Source organism: Telmatherina bonti (assembly GCF_933228915.1).
Source record: "Telmatherina bonti genome assembly, chromosome: 10".
Lineage (NCBI taxonomy): Eukaryota > Metazoa > Chordata > Actinopteri > Atheriniformes > Telmatherinidae > Telmatherina > Telmatherina bonti.
The window spans coordinates 4,305,628-4,326,701 of NC_136628.1; the positions used below are offsets into that span (position 1 = coordinate 4,305,628).

Consider the following 21,074-nt stretch of genomic DNA (forward strand, 5'->3'; position numbering starts at 1 on the left):
ACGTTTGATGACGTATGACGACATATGAAGACGTTTGATGACGTATGAAGACGTATGAAGACGTATGATGACATATGACGACATATGAAGACGTATGATGACGTATGAAGACGTATGAAGACGTAAGATGACGTATGAAGACGTAAGATGACATATGATGACATATGACGACGTATGATGACATATGATGACGTATGATGACATATGACGACGTATGAAGACGTATGAAGACGTATGATGACGTATGAAGACGTATGATGACGTATGATGACGTATGACGACGTATGAAGACGTATGATGACGTATGAAGACGTATGATGACGTATGACGACATATGATGACGTATGAAGACGTATGAAGACGTATGAAGACGTATGAAGATGTATGATGACGTATGACGACGTATGAAGACGTATGACGACGTATGACGACGTATGAAGACGTATGACGTATGATGACGTATGAAGACGTATGATGACGTATGAAGATGTATGATGACGTATGAAGACGTATGATGACGTATGAAGACGTATGAAGACGTATGATGACGTATGAAGATGTATGATGACATATGATGACGTATGATGACATATGACGACGTATGAAGACGTATGATGACGTATGAAGACGTATGATGACGTATGATGACGTATGACGACGTATGATGACGTATGAAGACGTATGATGACGTATGATGACGTATGAAGACGTATGACGACATATGATGACGTATGAAGACGTATGAAGACGTATGAAGACGTATGAAGATGTATGATGACGTATGACGACGTATGAAGACGTATGACGACGTATGAAGACGTATGACGTATGATGACGTATGAAGACGTATGAAGACGTATGATGACGTATGAAGATGTATGATGACGTATGAAGACATATGAAGACGTATGATGACGTATGACGACGTATGACGACATATGATGACGTATGATGACGTATGAAGACGTATGAAGACGTATGATGACATATGAAGATGTATGATGACGTATGTGGCTGCTTGCTCGACCGCTGTCAGGTGCTGCCTGAAATGACCTGAAACAAAAACACAGCTGCAGAAGTAGTGAACGAGGCGGGGAATTTGAACAAGGGTGGAGAATCTCTCCATGTCCACGTCTTCCTCCTGGTCGCTGTTGCATCACGTCGCTGCTCTTTCCCACCCGCCTCTCACTGCCGCCTTTGCATGAAGAACAGAAATGAAAGAAACCCTCTTGCTTTTGAGTATGTTGTCGTTGACATTCCTCAGCCATCAAGGGTGCTACCTCCTCTGTGATACATTCCCCTTACCTCCCCACCCCCCTCACTCACTCCCCCGTCTCAGACGTAGCAGAGGTACAGGTAGGTCTTCTCTATGCGCCAGTCTGGAGGGATGTCTTCTGGCTTGTGGCCTTTCATGTGCTTCTGCATGGCTGACAGGCTGGGGCAGTACTCCAGGCAGATGGTGCATTGGTAGGGAGAGGCGCCATTGTGGGTGCGCAGGTGCTTGATCATGGCCGAGTAGTCCCTGGATCGCTGGTGGCACAGCTTGCACTCGAATGGCTTCTCACCTACAGGATGACAGGAGAGAGGGGGGTGAAGACCAGAACTACAGTCACGGTGCCGGCGAGTTGGAAGTCGGTCTGGTGAAGAGGAAACACGGAGAAGAGATAAACATGTCCTGCTTTTCACCTGCTGACTGCGTTCAGACCAATCAATCACTGCTTCATGGATCATTATGACATCAGCAAACATCGCTTCCATCAAGTCAGTATTCTCTTTCCTGATCAGACATGAGAATTAAAGCCTGGATGTGTAGAAAGATGCTCCTAGAGATCACATCATCACTGGTTTTGCTTTCTAAAGGCATTTGGCAGTCACACACATTACCCTCAGACTGACTAGTGCTAAGCTGCTTCCTGTGTATGTGTTGAGTTTGGACTTTTCCTGCAGGTCTCTCCTCTTTCCCTCACCGCCGAAATACCTCCTCCAAGTTCTGTCTCCTCTAATGTCGGCGTAAATCTGCCATGTTTTTTCAGCCAGCCGTATCTGGGCTCTTCAGGATGTTTTAACCGTCTCCCAGTTCTGCACTCCAGGAGTCCAAATCCTCACTTGCTCGTATGAGCTGGGGTCTGGCCATGCGTCTTTCTAGTCACAAAGTACTTCACGACAATAAAACATACAACGTTTGGAGAAACACAACAGTATAAATACGAAACAGCTTCACCGAGTCTATTTGGGGCTAAAATGCCTGAACAAAATGTTTTAAGAGCTTTTTAAAAGCATCTACTGAGTCCAGAGAGTGCAGATCCTGGAGAAGCTCATTCCAGAGACGGGGAGCGACAGCTTTAATAGAACGGTCTCCCCGGGTTTTAAAACGGGTTCGTGGGACCATCAGCAGGTGTTTCCTGGTCAACCTCAGACTTCGAGCCGGACTGTAGGGCTTCACTAAGTCCTCAGTGTAACCAGGGCCCTGTCCATGCAGGGCTGGGAAAGGAAGTACCAGGATTTGGAAACGATACGATGTTCATCCGGAAGCCAGTGAAGAGACTTTAACTCGGCTGTGATGTGGGTCCTCCTGCTGGTTCCAGTCCGAGTACTCGCTGCTGAGTTTCTCTCAGTCTGAAGACGAGCCAGGACTTTCATGTTAAGGCATGTGAACAGGCTGCTGCAGTCGTCTGACCGCGACGACACAAATGTATGAATAACCATTTCCAGCTCTTGCTTAGACATCATTGGTCTCAGCTTTGCAATATGGCGTAGTTATAAAAAGCTATTTTTAAACCAAACCGGTCTTGATGATGGTCTGATGACATGGCTTCATCGAATATTACCCCTAGGTTTCTCAGCTTAGGCTCTGCTGAAGAGCTCAAGTTGCCTAGATGTTGCTTTATGTTGGCGTTTTTACTGTCTGGAGCAATAATAAGTGTCTCAGTCTTATCAGTTACGTTGGAGACTGTTATCGCTTAACCACTGTTTTACTTTAGAAAGACAAGCAACTAAAGCGGTCAGTTTGTGAGTTTCAGAAGCTTTAAATGAACAGTACAGCTGGAGGTCATCAGCAAACAAGTCATAGGAAACATCCTTACACTGCTGGATAATCTGACCAGGAGGAAGGATGTACAGTAAGAACAGAAGTGGTCCCAACAACGAGCCCTGAGGAACACCACACTACCAGGTAACTGATCTATGCATGGTCCCTTACACCTCCAGTGTATTTGTAATCCAAGTGCTATTATTTAAGGCTAAACACTGTTTTCTTCTTCCACCTGACAACCTGCTTTCAGACCAGCAGTGCTTTATTCATACATGATCTAAAACCCCCGCTAGAATCCAGCTAAGTTTAGAGAAACTTCCTGCAGTAAAATCTGTTTAATTCTCCCTGGAAATATTAAAGCCGTGTTTGAGAAGACAGTAAACGTTATCTTCTGCTTGGACTTTTTCTTCTGCACACTGAGTATGAAACAAGCCCCACTCTGTTCCAAGAGTCTGTTTAGTAAAGTCCACACAAAGTTATCCGTGTAGATCTCATAAACCGGTTGCACACTTCCAGGCTGGAAACTACTGAATAAACCTGAAGGAGAGGAACTCTTTTAAAAACCAGTTGATTTTTTTTTTAATTTGCTGAACCAGTGTCTGAGAAATGTGGGATTAACATAGAAAAGAGGCTGTAAATAGCAATGTTAACCTACTGACACAAGAAGCAGCAAATACATGTAAGATGAAGATGTAGATGAGTCAGACGTGCAGGTTTTAGTCATCTGCAGTCAGACCTGGTTATAAATCAGGCAGCAGTGCTGCTTTCCTCCTGTGAGGGCTGCTATGTTCCAGAAGCCATTTCCATTTGGCAGCAGCGGCCGTGCTAATGACTTGAGTGATGGCAGCGAATAATCCAGCAGCGCTCCGGCCGGCAGACTCAAATTAGACATGTAAATGCTGACCTTTAGCAATGGCATTTGAAATGAGCTGTCGGAAGTCATCTGGCCGGCGCTTGCTGTCACACACGTGTGGCGTCTTCGTGCCTCTGCTTCCCTGTCGCTGTGCTCCGGTGAAGCTCTGGTTAACCTTGGCTGGGAGGGGGGGGGTGGGGGGTGGGGGGGGGGGGGACTTAGCCAATAAGCATAAATACTCTGTCTTGGGTCCTCATCTGTTCCAGTGTGGACACTGGCATCATACTGGTATTGATAACCAGACTGTAAACAGAGTCGCCTCAAATAACCAGCTAATAATGAATTGCAAATGAGGCCTGGGTATTGATCCTCCATTGGCATTTGGAATGTGTAAAGAGGCGGGGGTGGGAGGGGGTTAGGTTGCCAATGTCGATGATTCATCAAGCAGCTTCCTTTTGTGCGAGGTGGCCTTTGACTGCGAGCTTGTCACTCCTCTTGTTAACGGCTGTTGCTCTCAAACTTAACGCAAAGCCCTCCTCCCCCACACGAAGAGAGGAAAGGCTGGACAGAGGGGAGCCAATTACTGGACAGGCTGCCTTGATAACAGCTGGCTTATTGAACAGGAGACGGGAAAAGGTGCCGTGTGGAGCATGGACCTCGGCTGAGCGCCACCCCGGTGAGCGCTCGTGCTCAGCTATACTCGCTAAGCTGGACCCGTAGCATGCTCTCATTCTCCAGACCACCTGGCCTATCACTGTGTCAACACCTTTATGGGGCTCTAAATATACCCCAATCAATACCAAGTCTTCTGAGACATTCGTCTGCTGTATCCCTGCAACACAGATATTCATCTGGGCTGCTCTGAGACCTGCACGGTGTGTTCTGGAGTCCTGCAGCGGGTCTGCAGTCAGGTCATTTGGTCTGCACCTGCTTTTCAACAAAAACCCAGATCCTGAGATGGCGATATTCCTGTTGGCATAAGCTAGGAGATGCTAACCTAGCTTAGCATAAGTACTTAGCATAGCTGAAAACTAGCCTGACTGAAGATTTTGTTGTCCTGATATTAAAACAGATGAAAGCTTATTAATCAATGAAGATTTGTTTTTTTTAACATGAATGTAAAAAGAAACAAACATGTCGGAGATTAGAAACGTTTTTGTTCCGGTTCCCATGTTTAGTTCCATATACAAATGATTTGCTTCCAGAACCAGTTTGAAGTCTGGAAACAACTTTAATTTAACAAAGCTGGGTCAGATGACCACAGGAAGGTCAGCTGATTGGAGCTCAGATGGGGATAAACACCTGGAAGGGCAGAAAAATAACTGCAGAAGACATATTGACATATATTATAGATATTCTAATACTAGAATATCTTCTCACGGCTACGAAACTTTGCTTTCCGCGGGACTTGCTCTGTTACCTGTGTGCACTCGGTAGTGGGTTTCCAGCTGGTGCTTGAGGCTGAACTTCTTCCCACAGCCGTTACATTCGTAGGGCTTCTCCCCGGTGTGGATGCGCTTGTGGCCCTTCAGCGTGCTCTCATCTCGGAAGCAGCTCCCGCAGAATTCACACTCGAACGGGTGGTCCCCTGCTGCAATGCAGAAAGAAAGCAGAAGACTGTCTGATCAGGTACCCAGAGCTCTGCCTTCCTTTACATGAACTAAACAACATGACTGCGGCGGTCCGTCCTTGTGGTGCGTTCTCCCGTCTAGCTGTGACTGGATGGTCTCATTCATCTACAACTGTACAAACAGAACACATTAAAAACCCATCAGGACTCTTAACTGGGTTATGCACCATGAATTAGCATCAGACATGAACTTTTTCATTTTAAACAAATAAAACGGAAGTATTTGTCTTCCTCTTCAAATCACACTCTCTGCTGTTGTTCCTGTTAAACCTTAAACTGCATGGCGGCGCTGCCAGCTGCAGCGTCACCGTGCTCTCCCGTAAAACCCGACTCATGGGGCGAACCCACAACCACGACCTGCATCTGACAGCATCTACCATCTTATGTTTAATGTGATAAAGCCTTCAGTCCCGCCTGGTTTCAGGGATGCTGGTGCATCATGCAGGTGAAAGTTGAGATGAATGCAGCACGTTTAGTTTGGTGGGTTTTATTTAGATGATTTGGATAAAAACTCGCTGTAAATGTATTTTCTGTAGTGTCTATCAGCCTGAGATGTACTCTATACTTTTCCACGGCTGTACAGCTCTATAAGCCCCCCCAATGCAAATCATAAAGAGCATCATATACATACATACATACTAGAGGTGGAAAATCCAATTGAAAAATCAGGAATTTTTGCTTCACAATTTTAAAATAGATTTTTATATTCAAAATGGATTTTTTCGAATTAAAAATTATCCATTCTGAAATTTTTGTCATTTTTACTGTTTTTATTGATGTTTTTACTTTTAAAAGCAGTGTAGCAACAGAATGATGGTCTGGTTATTGGGTTGTTTTTTCCTGATTGAAATGAAGAGCAAAAAAAGGTTGTTTTTTTTTACCTTTTTTTTTTTATTTTAATCTACAAAAATCAGCAATATCGAAGAATTGTGAGAATCGTAATTTAAGCTGAATCGGCATCAAAAAATTCGGAATCAAATCGTATCGAGACAAAAGCATATCGTCACAGCCCTAATATACGCCCCCCCCCCCCCCCCCCCCTCTCCACACACACACTTTGCATCCAGGTGATTTGGTGGATGTATTTATTAATGCATTTCTCTCCACTGCAGCAGCTTTAACTCACCGCCACTGACCGAAGCCTTTCTTTATCTCCCTGTCCAAGCAGCATGGTGGCCGGGAATAAATTGCATCTCTCTTTATGTTCTGCTCCCACCATCCCGCTGTTACCACACACTTTCACCTTCATGCACATATTTTACGTTTTACATACAGTGTGTAAGCATGCAGCTGCTTTGTTTGGGGAAGGGAAGCGGCGGCGCCAACTCCCCTCTGGATCTGATGCCACTGTGCGTACGTTATATTATTATGGAATAAAACGATGTGGGATGCATTCCCATTACAGGCGATGGGGATGGGGGGTGGGGTGGAAGCTGAGATGGGATGTGGTGTGTATGGTGGGGGCTGGGTAAAAATCAATAAAAGTGACAGTCTTTATTTGTCTGCATGAAGTTATCAGCGGCTCCCGCTGTAAGACACTGTGCTCTCTCCAGCATCTCAGCCACAGCAGAGATCCATCACGGAACTCGGTGGGCTGGCACGATGCTACAGGAATAATAATCGAGCTCAGACTCACCTGCCTTTAATTAGCAGCTCCTATCAGACCAGTGAGTGGGATGCTAATGCTCTGAGGGGCCCAAAGCAGGGTTATTTACACCTAACGTCTTCCCTACCGCTGCACTGGAAATACATCAGGAAATACAGTACGTTCCTGTTCTTTCACATCTCCTGGACGTTCATTTACAGAGGGAGGCACACGGATCCTCGTTCTGCTGACCAGCTTCTGGCCTTCCTCCTCCTGGACAAACACCTCTTTAGTGGAAAGCAGGGCGAGGTGGAGAGTATTCCATTCCAGTCCTCCACTGGGCCTATCCTCTGAGAACACCAACACAAACCTTCCCCTTTTGGGGGAGTAGAAAGCGGTCCCCAAACACACCAGGAAACCAAACCAGTAAATAGAAAACTGATTAGCTGGAGAGCAACCGAGCCTTTTAACCCACGACGGCGTAGTTCTGTGAAGCCGACTGGGAGCAGAGTCCTGCTGATGTCTGGCACCAGCTGAGGCCACTGGCCACCGCCGGCATCGTGCAGGCGGGATGCCTGGCGTTCCCGTTGTCCCCCACTCGGGGACGCCAGAGTGCGACGCTGCACTGCAGAGCTTGAAATAAATCCCACACGGTTCTATGATCACATTGTGAGCATGTAAAGGAGCAGACTTCATTCTGTCCGGGTGTTCTCGTGGGCTCTGGGAAAATAACGGGGACATTTCCTCTCTCTGCTACTATTCCCTCCTGCCCCCCCATCTCTACCGCCGTCCTTATTCACCTTTCAGCTGTTATCCTCTTTCTCGCCACAGATGAGGACCTGGCACAGCGAGGTGGAACCGCAGCATGCCGAGTGAACCCAAGGGTGCCCCCGAGCATCACCACCTGCGTCTCCTGACCCCTCCCCTCCCGTCACCTCTTTTGACACCCCGGAGGGCTGGCGAGGGTGCACGGGCACACGGGGTGTGTTCATTATGCATGGTAAGAGGCTGTAAATTACGTAGCTGCCAGGACCAGGACTGGCTTCAGTCCTGTCTCTCCCCGTCTGGCTGTAGCGCTATCAAATACAGCTGCGAACACAAAACACCCTGCCACAGCAGACAGCAAATTGGCTCAGACTTAAAAACACACACACTCTTACACACAGACGCCGCACAACAACAGAATATTAATGAAGGCCTGGTCTGTGAAGAGTGTGTGTGTGTGTGTGTGTGTGTGTGTGTGTGTGTGTGCTGCTGGGGAGGAGACGGGCACAGCTGCTATGACTGCACGTCTCTGAACCAGCAGCGGCTGTTTGTGCACGCGTGCTCCCACATGGACGGTACTGTACGTACACTCCATAAAGATGCAGCGGCGAATAAAAGAAAGAGGCAACATGGCTGCAATGGCACGTCAAGATGAGGTGATGAAACTGCAGGTGGAGGGAAGGAAATAACAGCGACGCAGCGAGCGCAAGGAGGAGAGATGGCGAGATTAAGATGCTGAAATAAACACCATTAAATCCTGTTTTTTCTTCTTCATTCTAAATGGTGATCCAGTGTCAGAGCCCAAAGCAGCCAGGCTGCGCTCCACTGATAAGCCCGCAGACAGGTAAATGAAGCACGTTTAATGAATGTCCGTAAAATGCTTTCTGCTGCTTTCTGCTGTCAGTGATACAACAGAATACTGATTCAACCAATAACTGAGCCATATCTAGAAAGCTCTCTCCAGAAGACGAGCTGCCACAGTCTGTCCATTAAAATTACGCTTGAACACCGGGAACTGCAGTCGTGCTGCTTATAGGGAATATTTGCTCGGATTGACTCTTACTTTCTTGGGAAAACACCTGCAAACAGAGATTTGTTTAACGGGAGAGCCTCCGCCTGGCGTTCATGTGCTCAGACTGTTTGCTCTGATATTAAAGCAGCTCATCCAGTATTATCGGCTGCTTTTGTGTCATTTTCAATCCTTAAATCTGACAGTAAACATCAATGATTGCAGTAACATAATGGCAGGTACATTCTAGCTTTTATTTCTGCATTTTGTACTTTTAATTTTCCGGTGTTTCTGATGTGAGAGGTTGGTGTGAAGGCCCTCTGCAAAAATGATTGAGATGCACGTATGTTGTTATTTAAAACTCTAATTTCATGCATTTATAATAAAAACTGTGCTCGACTTACATCTTTAATAATGAAAGTTACTGTGTTGAATCGTCTTGACCACAGGGGAAAATAAAAAGGGGACGAATGGAGATTTATCACGTGGATCTGGATATTTCTGGGATTAAAAGGGAATTTCTGATGCCAGAGGAATGTCTGCATATTCTGAGTCCAGTTCTTATGTTTGGCCTCCTAAAACAGTCATGAAACATTTTTCAACATATTAAACTATTTGACGTTGCTGTTGTAGACTGGGCAACAAATGTTGACTTGGTGAGGAACAAAGTTCATTAAATGAAGAATAAAATCAAATAAGTCTGATTATATATTAAAATAGTAGGCATGTCCAACAGAGGCACACTTTTTTTTATTTTTGTAAATCAAAATTTAACTTGTGGTTTGAGCTCAATTCAGGTAATTTTTATGTGATTTTCTTTCACATCCCTGACAAATTTAAGCTGATTAATAAGAATAAAAAGGCCTTTTATAAACATTTAACAGCACGAACAGCATGAATATTTCTGGCTAACAAGTTATTTGTTTCTAACAGAGTATAAACTAGTTAGTTGTTTGCATGACTATTAGTTAAAATGACAATAAAAGCTCCTAACATACTGCTTTTGTGACTGCAGATGTAATTACAGTTGTCCGTTTATTAACAATTTATCAAATGAACCATAAAAAACAATTCAGTAAAAGAATAAACTAAGCTTTGGTAAAAATCTGTCTTTGGAGCAGCTGCTCTGCTAGCTAGTTGCTTTTTGCTGCCAGCATTTAAGAAGCTAGCTACTTGGGACACATTAACCATTCAAACCTACAAACTGGAGTCTGAAATACCCCTCCTGTACATATTTTACTGTTGACTTCTTAAAATCTGCAGCAAAGAGACAAACTAGTACTGGGTTAGGACACGTTTATTAATGCTAACTAGCGTTAGCATGTCAGCTCAGTAGCTTTAGCTTAAATGCTGCAACACATGGCGTCAGTTGATTGTCTGTCAGCTTCTGAACACATGTTGAATTTAACTTCCATAAAATCCACACAGCGGATGCTTTAAAACCCTTTATAGCATCAAAACATTTAACCTGAGCTGTACGTTCGAGGCCTCAGCATCAGTTTGTGAAAAAAGTTAGAAGCAAATATTTGTGAATGTAAAAGGCACTCCATCTCATGTTCATTTAATCAGACTTGTTATAATCTATCATAGAGATGATGCTGACATAACAAGAGACGGTAATGAAGAAGTGTGTGCAGGGTTTTAAGTGAAGGTACAAATGAAACATTTAATGAATAATTTTTTAAAAACTGAGGCCGCCGTGTCCCAGTCAGCTAGAATAAAAAATGAATTCTTGGAAGTCACAGTGGTACCAACATTAGATATAATTACACTCATTATAAATAATCCAAGACTATTTCTGCAGTGATGGAATGGTAATAAAAACCTGAAAAAACCAGCTGGTTTATAATTTGAGGGGCATGCAACACATGTCCAGAGTGTGTGACAGCAACGCTCATGTCTCTGTAAGAAAAACAAGCAATCTAACGGGGGTAATTCTACAGGGTGGATACGCTGTCTACCTCCGTCTGTTTTTAAGCATGTTTTTGCCTTGTTACCCAGCAAAGTGTGAATGAGATTATTAACATCAAAGTGTAAATGCAGAGGCACCATGCCTCTATATTTTCCCTTTTTTTGGAGGGTAAATTAGGACCTATTTCTGGCGCCCATGATGGCGGTGTGAGCTGCTGACTTTCTAATCCCCTGACAAAAGCTTCTGCATCATATTTAAACGATTGCTTTCACGGCTGGCACATTGTGATTTAACACACGCCCACAGTGGGACGAGGTTCAAAGTGGCAAAAGGCTCCAAAGTCTCATCTGCCGCTCCGGAGACGAGCTGAAGTGACATTTGTGTCGCCAGGGTGGGCAGGTGGATCAGAGACGCTGCATGTGTCCTCTCCAATGTCTGCTGGGGAGAACAGATGTGTGCATCGCTACTGTACAGGCGGTCACCCCAACCCCCCTCCACACCTCTCTCAAAGCCCCCCAGCTCCTACCGCCATCACACACTAATGGTGTATTCGCCTGACTAGTAAATAGGGCCGACTCCTCTCATCTCACTGCCTTTCGTTTCAAATATTTATCCGTGAGCTGGTGAGCTAAATCGGCTCTGACAGTGAGACTGTTATTTAAGGTCGCAGACAGGCGCTTGGCTGAGAGACTGAGAGGAAGAGGGAAGAATAAAGCGTCCATCTCTGGCTGGTGAAATGGGATTCATTTCCATGTGTTCATATTCTGTCATGGCTACGCCCCCCCCCCCGCCTGAATAGCCACATCTGTCAGGCTACCTCTGCTCTCCTGAGAAACTGTATTAGAGTGGAAGCCTCGCCTCAGACAGAATTATACTGGAGCAAAGAGGGAAAAATAAAAACAAGCAAAGTAAATAGTCAGCATAAACAATCCTCCCCTGCCTGCTGCAGGATCCATTTTGTCCTTACCTGCATTCATGCTGTTTACTCAGCAGACACGTTTCAGAAATAAAACATGCGTTTTTATGTTGTATCATACAACAGACTGCATCTGCTCAGTCTCACTAAAAGGCTTAACGCAACTCAATTCTTTCCCAGCCTGCTGTTCTGCTGCTGTAAGACACAATGGAGGCAGGTGGAGCTCTGATAATCGGACATGAAATTAACGTGGAAATAAACCATGGAGCCGAGAAGACCAGAGTTATTCCTTCTGTATGATAAAATAGCCCGTAGTGAAGGAAAAGGATGGAAAGGAAGCATGCAGATCTGGAAAATATTTGGTGATTTGTAATTTATTTGAGTTCAGTTTATTTATAATCTTAGTTTACTATTAGATTACATTTCCCATCTTCTGTGGAGAATGGACAGATCAAGCATGTGGCCGAGAACAGGACGGCTGCTTTACTGTACTTAGTTTTCTAGAAGTATAATCTCATAGAATCGGTTAGAAATAAAGCAGTGATTGCATGACGCGGTCGGTGTTTGCATATGATCGAAGCACGTGGCAGCAGGCGCTTCCACCTACCTGTGTGTGAGCGTAGGTGACGTTTGAGTGCAGTATGGCTGGGAAAAGTCCGGTTGCATTCACTGCAAATGTAGCTGCGCACGCCGGCGTGGACTTCCATGTGCTGCTGCAGTGCCGTCTGGGTCTGGAAACGCTTTCCACAAAGCAGGCAGAAGATGGCCATGTCCGACCCTGTCAAAGAAGGAAAAGGCACCGCAGGTGGATTAACGATGGAGTTCACCTTTTCGTTCATCAGCCTGTCTTTGCTAATGCATCTCCATGTTTAGACATTTAATGTAATGAGCGTGTTTCTTCCTGAAAGGGAAGGTGAGCAGAAGTTTGAGCTGGATTCAGATTGAGCAGCTAGCCAAGCCAGCTACGTGTCCTAACAGCACTTTGTAGGAAAGCATCGTGACACTAATGACACGAGCTGGTGCAGAATAACCAACAAGCCCGGAGGCTCACATCCTAACTGTTCCCTCACAGGTCGACATGAAGCAGACTGTTCCCTCACAGGTTGACATGAAGCAGACTGTTCCCTCACAGGTTGACATGAAGCAGACTGTTCCCTCACAGGTCGACATGAAGCAGACTGTTCCCTCACAGGTTGACATGAAGCAGACTGTTCCCTCACAGGTTGACATGAAGCAGACTGTTCCCTCACAGGTCGACATGAAGCAGACTGTTCCCTCACAGGTCGACATGAAGCAGACTGTTCCCTCACAGGTTGACATGAAGCAGACTGTTCCCTCACAGGTTGACATGAAGCAGACTGTTCCCTCACAGGTCGACATGAAGCAGACTGTTCCCTCACAGGTCGACATGAAGCAGACTGTTCCCTCACAGGTTGACATGAAGCAGACTGTTCCCTCACAGGTTGACATGAAGCAGACTGTTCCCTCACAGGTCGACCCGAAGCAGACTGTTCCCTCACAGGTTGACATGAAGCAGACTGTTCCCTCACAGGTTGACATGAAGCAGACTGTTCCCTCACAGGTTGACATGAAGCAGACTGTTCCCTCACAGGTTGACATGAAGCAGACTGTTCCCTCACAGGTTGACATGAAGCAGACTGTTCCCTCACAGGTCGACCCGAAGCAGACTGTTCCCTCACAGGTCGACCCGAAGCAGACTGTTCCCTCACAGGTCGACCCGAAACAGACTGTTCCCTCACAGGTTGACATGAAGCAGACTGTTCCCTCACAGGTTGACATGAAGCAGACTGTTCCCTCACAGGTTGACATGAAGCAGACTGTTCCCTCACAGGTTGACATGAAGCAGACTGTTCCCTCACAGGTCGACCCGAAGCAGACTGTTCCCTCACAGGTTGACATGAAGCAGACTGTTCCCTCACAGGTCGACCCGAAGCAGACTGTTCCCTCACAGGTTGACATGAAACAGACTGTTCCCTCACAGGTCGACCCGAAGCAGACTGTTCCCTCACAGGTTGACATGAAGCAGACTGTTCCCTCACAGGTTGACATGAAGCAGACTGTTCCCTCACAGGTCGACCCGAAACAGACTGTTCCCTCACAGGTCGACATGAAACAGACTGTTCCCTCACAGGTCGACCCGAAACAGACTGTTCCCTCACAGGTCGACCCGAAACAGACTGTTCCCTCACAGGTCGACATGAAACAGACTGTTCCCTCACAGGTCGACCCGAAACAGACTGTTCCCTCACAGGTCGACCCGAAACAGACTGTTCCCTCACAGGTCGACATGAAGCAGACTGTTCCCTCACAGGTCGACCCGAAACAGACTGTTCCCTCACAGGTCGACCCGAAGCAGACTGTTCCCTCACAGGTTGACATGAAGCAGACTGTTCCCTCACAGGTTGACATGAAGCAGACTGTTCCCTCACAGGTCGACCCGAAACAGACTGTTCCCTCACAGGTCGACCCGAAGCAGACTGTTCCCTCACAGGTTGACATGAAGCAGACTGTTCCCTCACAGGTTGACATGAAGCAGACTGTTCCCTCACAGGTCGACCCGAAGCAGACTGTTCCCTCACAGGTCGACCCGAAACAGACTGTTCCCTCACAGGTTGACATGAAGCAGACTGTTCCCTCACAGGTTGACATGAAGCAGACTGTTCCCTCACAGGTTGACATGAAGCAGACTGTTCCCTCACAGGTTGACATGAAGCAGACTGTTCCCTCACAGGTCGACCCGAAACAGACTGTTCCCTCACAGGTTGACATGAAGCAGACTGTTCCCTCACAGGTCGACCCGAAGCAGACTGTTCCCTAACAGGTCGACCCGAAACAGACTGTTCCCTCACAGGTTGACATGAAGCAGACTGTTCCCTCACAGGTTGACATGAAGCAGACTGTTCCCTCACAGGTCGACCCGAAACAGACTGTTCCCTCACAGGTTGACATGAAGCAGACTGTTCCCTCACAGGTTGACATGAAGCAGACTGTTCCCTCACAGGTTGACATGAAGCAGACTGTTCCCTAACAGGTCGACCCGAAGCAGACTGTTCCCTCACAGGTTGACATGAAGCAGACTGTTCCCTCACAGGTCGACCCGAAACAGACTGTTCCCTCACAGGTTGACATGAAGCAGACTGTTCCCTCACAGGTTGACATGAAGCAGACTGTTCCCTCACAGGTCGACCCGAAGCAGACTGTTCCCTCACAGGTTGACATGAAGCAGACTGTTCCCTCACAGGTCGACCCGAAACAGACTGTTCCCTCACAGGTTGACATGAAGCAGACTGTTCCCTCACAGGTCGACCCGAAGCAGACTGTTCCCTCACAGGTCGACCCGAAGCAGACTGTTCCCTCACAGGTCGACCCGAAACAGACTGTTCCCTCACAGGTTGACATGAAGCAGACTGTTCCCTCACAGGTTGACATGAAGCAGACTGTTCCCTCACAGGTTGACATGAAGCAGACTGTTCCCTCACAGGTTGACATGAAGCAGACTGTTCCCTCACAGGTCGACCCGAAGCAGACTGTTCCCTCACAGGTTGACATGAAGCAGACTGTTCCCTCACAGGTCGACCCGAAGCAGACTGTTCCCTCACAGGTTGACATGAAGCAGACTGTTCCCTCACAGGTCGACATGAAGCAGACTGTTCCCTCACAGGTCGACCCGAAGCAGACTGTTCCCTCACAGGTTGACATGAAGCAGACTGTTCCCTCACAGGTCGACCCGAAGCAGACTGTTCCCTCACAGGTTGACATGAAGCAGACTGTTCCCTCACAGGTTGACATGAAGCAGACTGTTCCCTCACAGGTTGACATGAAGCAGACTGTTCCCTCACAGGTCGACCCGAAGCAGACTGTTCCCTCACAGGTTGACATGAAGCAGACTGTTCCCTCACAGGTTGACATGAAGCAGACTGTTCCCTCACAGGTTGACATGAAGCAGACTGTTCCCTCACAGGTCGACCCGAAACAGACTGTTCCCTCACAGGTCGACATGAAACAGACTGTTCCCTCACAGGTCGACCCGAAACAGACTGTTCCCTCACAGGTCGACCCGAAACAGACTGTTCCCTCACAGGTCGACATGAAACAGACTGTTCCCTCACAGGTCGACCCGAAACAGACTGTTCCCTCACAGGTCGACCCGAAACAGACTGTTCCCTCACAGGTCGACATGAAGCAGACTGTTCCCTCACAGGTCGACCCGAAACAGACTGTTCCCTCACAGGTCGACCCGAAGCAGACTGTTCCCTCACAGGTTGACATGAAGCAGACTGTTCCCTCACAGGTTGACATGAAGCAGACTGTTCCCTCACAGGTCGACCCGAAACAGACTGTTCCCTCACAGGTCGACCCGAAGCAGACTGTTCCCTCACAGGTTGACATGAAGCAGACTGTTCCCTCACAGGTCGACCCGAAGCAGACTGTTCCCTCACAGGTCGACCCGAAACAGACTGTTCCCTCACAGGTTGACATGAAGCAGACTGTTCCCTCACAGGTTGACATGAAGCAGACTGTTCCCTCACAGGTTGACATGAAGCAGACTGTTCCCTCACAGGTTGACATGAAGCAGACTGTTCCCTCACAGGTCGACCCGAAACAGACTGTTCCCTCACAGGTTGACATGAAGCAGACTGTTCCCTCACAGGTCGACCCGAAGCAGACTGTTCCCTAACAGGTCGACCCGAAACAGACTGTTCCCTCACAGGTTGACATGAAGCAGACTGTTCCCTCACAGGTTGACATGAAGCAGACTGTTCCCTCACAGGTCGACCCGAAACAGACTGTTCCCTCACAGGTTGACATGAAGCAGACTGTTCCCTCACAGGTTGACATGAAGCAGACTGTTCCCTCACAGGTTGACATGAAGCAGACTGTTCCCTAACAGGTCGACCCGAAGCAGACTGTTCCCTCACAGGTTGACATGAAGCAGACTGTTCCCTCACAGGTCGACCCGAAACAGACTGTTCCCTCACAGGTTGACATGAAGCAGACTGTTCCCTCACAGGTTGACATGAAGCAGACTGTTCCCTCACAGGTCGACCCGAAGCAGACTGTTCCCTCACAGGTTGACATGAAGCAGACTGTTCCCTCACAGGTCGACCCGAAACAGACTGTTCCCTCACAGGTTGACATGAAACAGACTGTTCCCTCACAGGTCGACCCGAAGCAGACTGTTCCCTCACAGGTCGACATGAAACAGACTGTTCCCTCACAGGTTGACATGAAGCAGACTGTTCCCTCACAGGTCGACATGAAGCAGACTGTTCCCTAACAGGTTGACATGAAGCAGACTGTTCCCTCACAGGTTGACATGAAGCAGACTGTTCCCTCACAGGTTGACATGAAGCAGACTGTTCCCTAACAGGTTGACATGAAGCAGACTGTTCCCTCACAGGTTGACACAAAACAGACTGTATTTATAAGATTAAAGTTTTGGAGTGGGTGTGTGGAAAGATAAAGATCTCCTCTGCAATACTTCAATCGAACCTTGACTCCAGCGAGAATGGAGCATTATTCTCCAACAGAGATAAAGAGCACACAGTTGTAAGCACCTAAAAAAACAAAAAAGTCTCAAACACACACACACACACACACACACACACAAACACACACACACTGGAGCTTGCACACTGGTATGAACACACTCCCTTCACACTTTTTCAATTATCAGGCTGGGGAAAACTCTGGGGAAGGACTGAGTGTTTGGAGCTCAGTTTCTATTTCATCAGTCAATAACACATCTTTGGGGCAAAGCTGACACTAATTTAAAAATCTATGAAGAGCAGCCCGCCTCATGTTCATAACCACTGGAGGAGGAGGAGGGCCCACGCCAGATCAATCACTTTCTCTGCAGCTCTGCCTGCTAAAGAACGCGAATGAAGAGGATGGGGGGAGAAGATGATGATAGGTAGAGGAGAGGGAAGCAGGTAAAGATAGAAGGACTGTTTCTGGCTGAGAAGGGTGATAGAAAGAGAAATAAATATAACAGATCTGATCCTTTCTGGCCTCCGGTCTGCTGCGGTTTCTGTTGTACCACAGAGCAAGATGGTACGGTAGGAATGCTGATTCCAAAGAATTGAACCCCAGTCGGCTTGAAAACCAGGGTCTGGGTTCACCTGCACATGAACCCCGGTGCAGTTCGCATGAAGTGTGAAAGCAACAGAGCATCCAGTTGTCGTAGCAACACGCCAGACTTGGTGCTCATACCGGACAGCTTCTGGTGAAAGCTGCAGAAGCTCTGAGTTGTGGCGATGCGAGTGGTTGGTCTGCTTTAGAACAACATGAAAGAGAACCAATCCAAAGGAAGGTATTCATCAGAATTCCCGGCCGAGTTCCTCAGACTGCCCTGGTGTGAAGCTCCCTGAAGGTGTTCAGTGTAAGCCTCGTGGATCGCATGAGCCTGGCCTTCCTTTCACCGTGCAACAGCAGCACACCAGTCGGTCACGTTGGCATGCTTCCTGTCTACCGGCAACCAGAGCGAATGTTATTGGTTACAGACGTTCTCCGCCAACCCTTTGCTGCTTCCTCCTCACCTGTCGTCCTGCTTTCAAACATGAAGATGCCATTGAACTGAGAGGGATTTATTGCTTTTGGAATCCTTTCAGAACTCCTGATACTAAAATGGTTTGATTGACAATCCTGCCTTTCATTCCGCCCTGTCCTCTTCCTCCCTCCCTCTGTTTGCTGATCATCTGTCGTGGGTCTGGCTCTGAGAGGACCGGCACCAGCAGGCGTCTTTTCCTGCACGCTGGTTCAGACCAAAGCCCTGATGGTCACATCTAAGCCATAAAATAAACATGTTGCAACTGCTGGCTGGAAAGGGAAGGAATATGAACTGCAGGAATGAGTGACCAAGAGAGGGTGGATGTTAGTGGGGGAGGGGTAGAGCTCACAGAGACTTTGGCCAAACATGTGGAGTTAGAGGAAAAGAGGTTTTGGAATGTAAAAGGTCAACACACCTCTGACCTCTGCGCTTAGGCAGGGTGGAAATATGAAACCCAGACACCAACACATACTCTTGCACAAATACAGACAAATAAAGGTGGGGAACAAAACATGGAAGGACCCTCACAAAGCACGAGCACTTTGAAGTCCAGGCGGTCAGAGCGGCGCGGCACATTGACCCGAATGGTGTAGAAAACGTGTCGCTCAGTGTGAATCAACCTCACAAGAGGTCTGACATGTTTTAAAGCAACAAGAGCTAGCTGGACTCTGTAACTAACACGGACACGACAAAGGTTGCGAGAAGGAAATATAAAAACACGCAGCACCGACCAGAGGACAGGGTTGCTTAGTTCCATCTGAGGTAAAGCAAAGAGGTTCTGTGACTCCGGGATGCTAACAGAGGCTGTTTTAAACAACGGCTGGATCTAGCAGAGGCTCTGAAACACAATACCCGCTGTTAATGGAAAATGATCCAAAGGTTTTCATTAGATACTGTATTTAAACACCAACTAACTCCATTAAAACATCCAAAAATGTAAATAAGAATAAAAAGTCCTGAAGCAGCGATGCTGTAGAAGCGGATCAGCTTTCTGAGCTCATGTTCTACCTCTGCTGATTTCACTTGGCATCCATGTTGTGGCTCAGTTGTCTCATCCGGACATTTCATTCTACACTGGCCCAGTTCAGAAACGCAAACATTTAGCTGGTTTGATGGGGTCCAGAACAAAGCCCCCAGCCTGCAGCTTGAACTCGTTTTTGCTCTGGACAAGCAAAGAAGTGGTCTAGTCTAGTTTTCAGTGCAGTTGTCTGAGCGTTGGTGCTTTGAATGGAAAGAACTGGTTCAAGGCTGGAATCTGGCTTCAAACCAGCACTGAAACCAGTTGGTGACCCCTTCCCCAACTTTACTGCTGTCATTGTCTCATTCTAAGGTTTTAGAAACAAGAAAAACTCAGGTTTCAGCCAAGTGAAGCATCTCTAGTGGCTGAAGACTGTACGACAGGAGCTAAAGAGGCAACGGCACATAACAGGAGCGAGGTTTGGGTTGGGGAGGCGTCGATGAGAGGAGATAATCTTTAAAACATACCAAAGCAACAGAAGAAATAATAATTACCAACGACCTGCTTCGTTTGACTCGTGAAGGTTATGAAGAAAGTATTCTGGCACCAGCAGGAATCAGACTCCAGACTATCTTTTATGAAACTGATTCCAGATGTTTCATGTTGCTTTTTGGACTTCCTAGTTCTCCTCTTCGTCCAGAGTTAGAACTGTAAATCAGAATTTGGCTTCTAATCATCTGGCAGGTTTAAGTGGAACGGCAGTCAGAGCTGGAAGTAATTGTGTGCAGCAGGAAAGTGGGTGAAGGTGTTGTCAGCTGCTGAGATAAAAAGAGTGGAGAGATAAAAAAGGAAGGAAAGGTGGAGAAAAGTAGTTGAACCAGGAGGTCCATTACAGTGTAAAATTGAGTCTGGCCAAAGTGACACCTGAACGGAGGAGCTGGAAGAGCCAGAGTGGTGGGGGGGTTCGTAGTCTCAGTCCTGTTTGGCTGTTTTAGAATAATTTACCTCCTCTAACCAGCTTCTCTCTACGTCTGGTGCCATCTATTTATAAGGCCTGTGCAGTTTGTGCACGGCTGCAGCAGTGCCGGCAGTGTCTTAATGGCTTTGGAGTGGCAGGGCTGCTGTTATTTAAGTGGGGGATGGACAGAGGCCGGTAATGGAGAGGAATACTCCCCGATGCGAGGTGACAGTGGCCGGATGGGCGAGGAGGGGAGAAATGGCCTGAGCGTAGAGAATGGTCATTAAGGCGACTTGGACTTCCACCCACCGGCCATGTCAGGTTAAATGGCTTCATTCATTTTCTGTTTGTAAATTCTTATAATTACCACCTTTACAAGCAGGTGATTCGATAACAACCAGAACTGAAACTCAGGAGTTCGATGTCTTTGGCTTCCTTTGTGTTTCCATGGTAACGGTGGATCTAAGAGACCAACATCGCGCTGACCTAACCTTACTAACAAAGTGTTGGATGTTTGACGTTTGGTGGCGTTTAACTGGCAAATCCAAACGGCGCAGAGGTGTCGGAACCCGATCCGGACCCGGTCCAGATGCTACATAAAACCAAGCAGAACACAACGGTGCTGGTTTCGGATCAGAACCCGGTTGATCTCAGACGGACGAGGGGGGCAGGGATTTCCACATGTCCGTGACGTTGCAGGCCATGTCTGCACGCTGCTGCCGTGTGTTTCCAGGAGGGTGGACGAGCTTTTGCAAACGGGTGTGTGAGGATGCGATTGTTTTGGGAAAAGAGGAAAAACCTGTCTCGTTCCTGTGTCACCAGCTCTCTTCATGTTATTATTGATCTGCAACAGGATGAGGAAATCTAAAGAGAAGGAATGAAGGAT

At 47.2% G+C, this 21,074-nt stretch overlaps 1 protein-coding gene across 1 annotated transcript in view; it reads right to left on the reverse strand.

Annotated features, from left to right (window-relative positions):
* Window positions 1–1,335: 1,335 nt before the first annotated feature.
* The window catches only part of zbtb16a (zinc finger and BTB domain containing 16a), a gene marked incomplete at its 3' end in the record, with an annotated part of 181,354 nt that continues 161,615 nt past the window's right edge, over window positions 1,336–21,074 (reverse strand). Inside the window, exons 5-7 of the mRNA XM_079248316.1 lie at window positions 12,309–12,479; window positions 5,305–5,475; window positions 1,336–1,565 (exon numbers count right to left, since the gene is read on the reverse strand). Of these exons, the coding sequence (XP_079104442.1) occupies window positions 1,336–1,565; window positions 5,305–5,475; window positions 12,309–12,479 (572 nt within the window). The remainder of the gene's footprint in view (window positions 1,566–5,304; window positions 5,476–12,308; window positions 12,480–21,074) is intronic.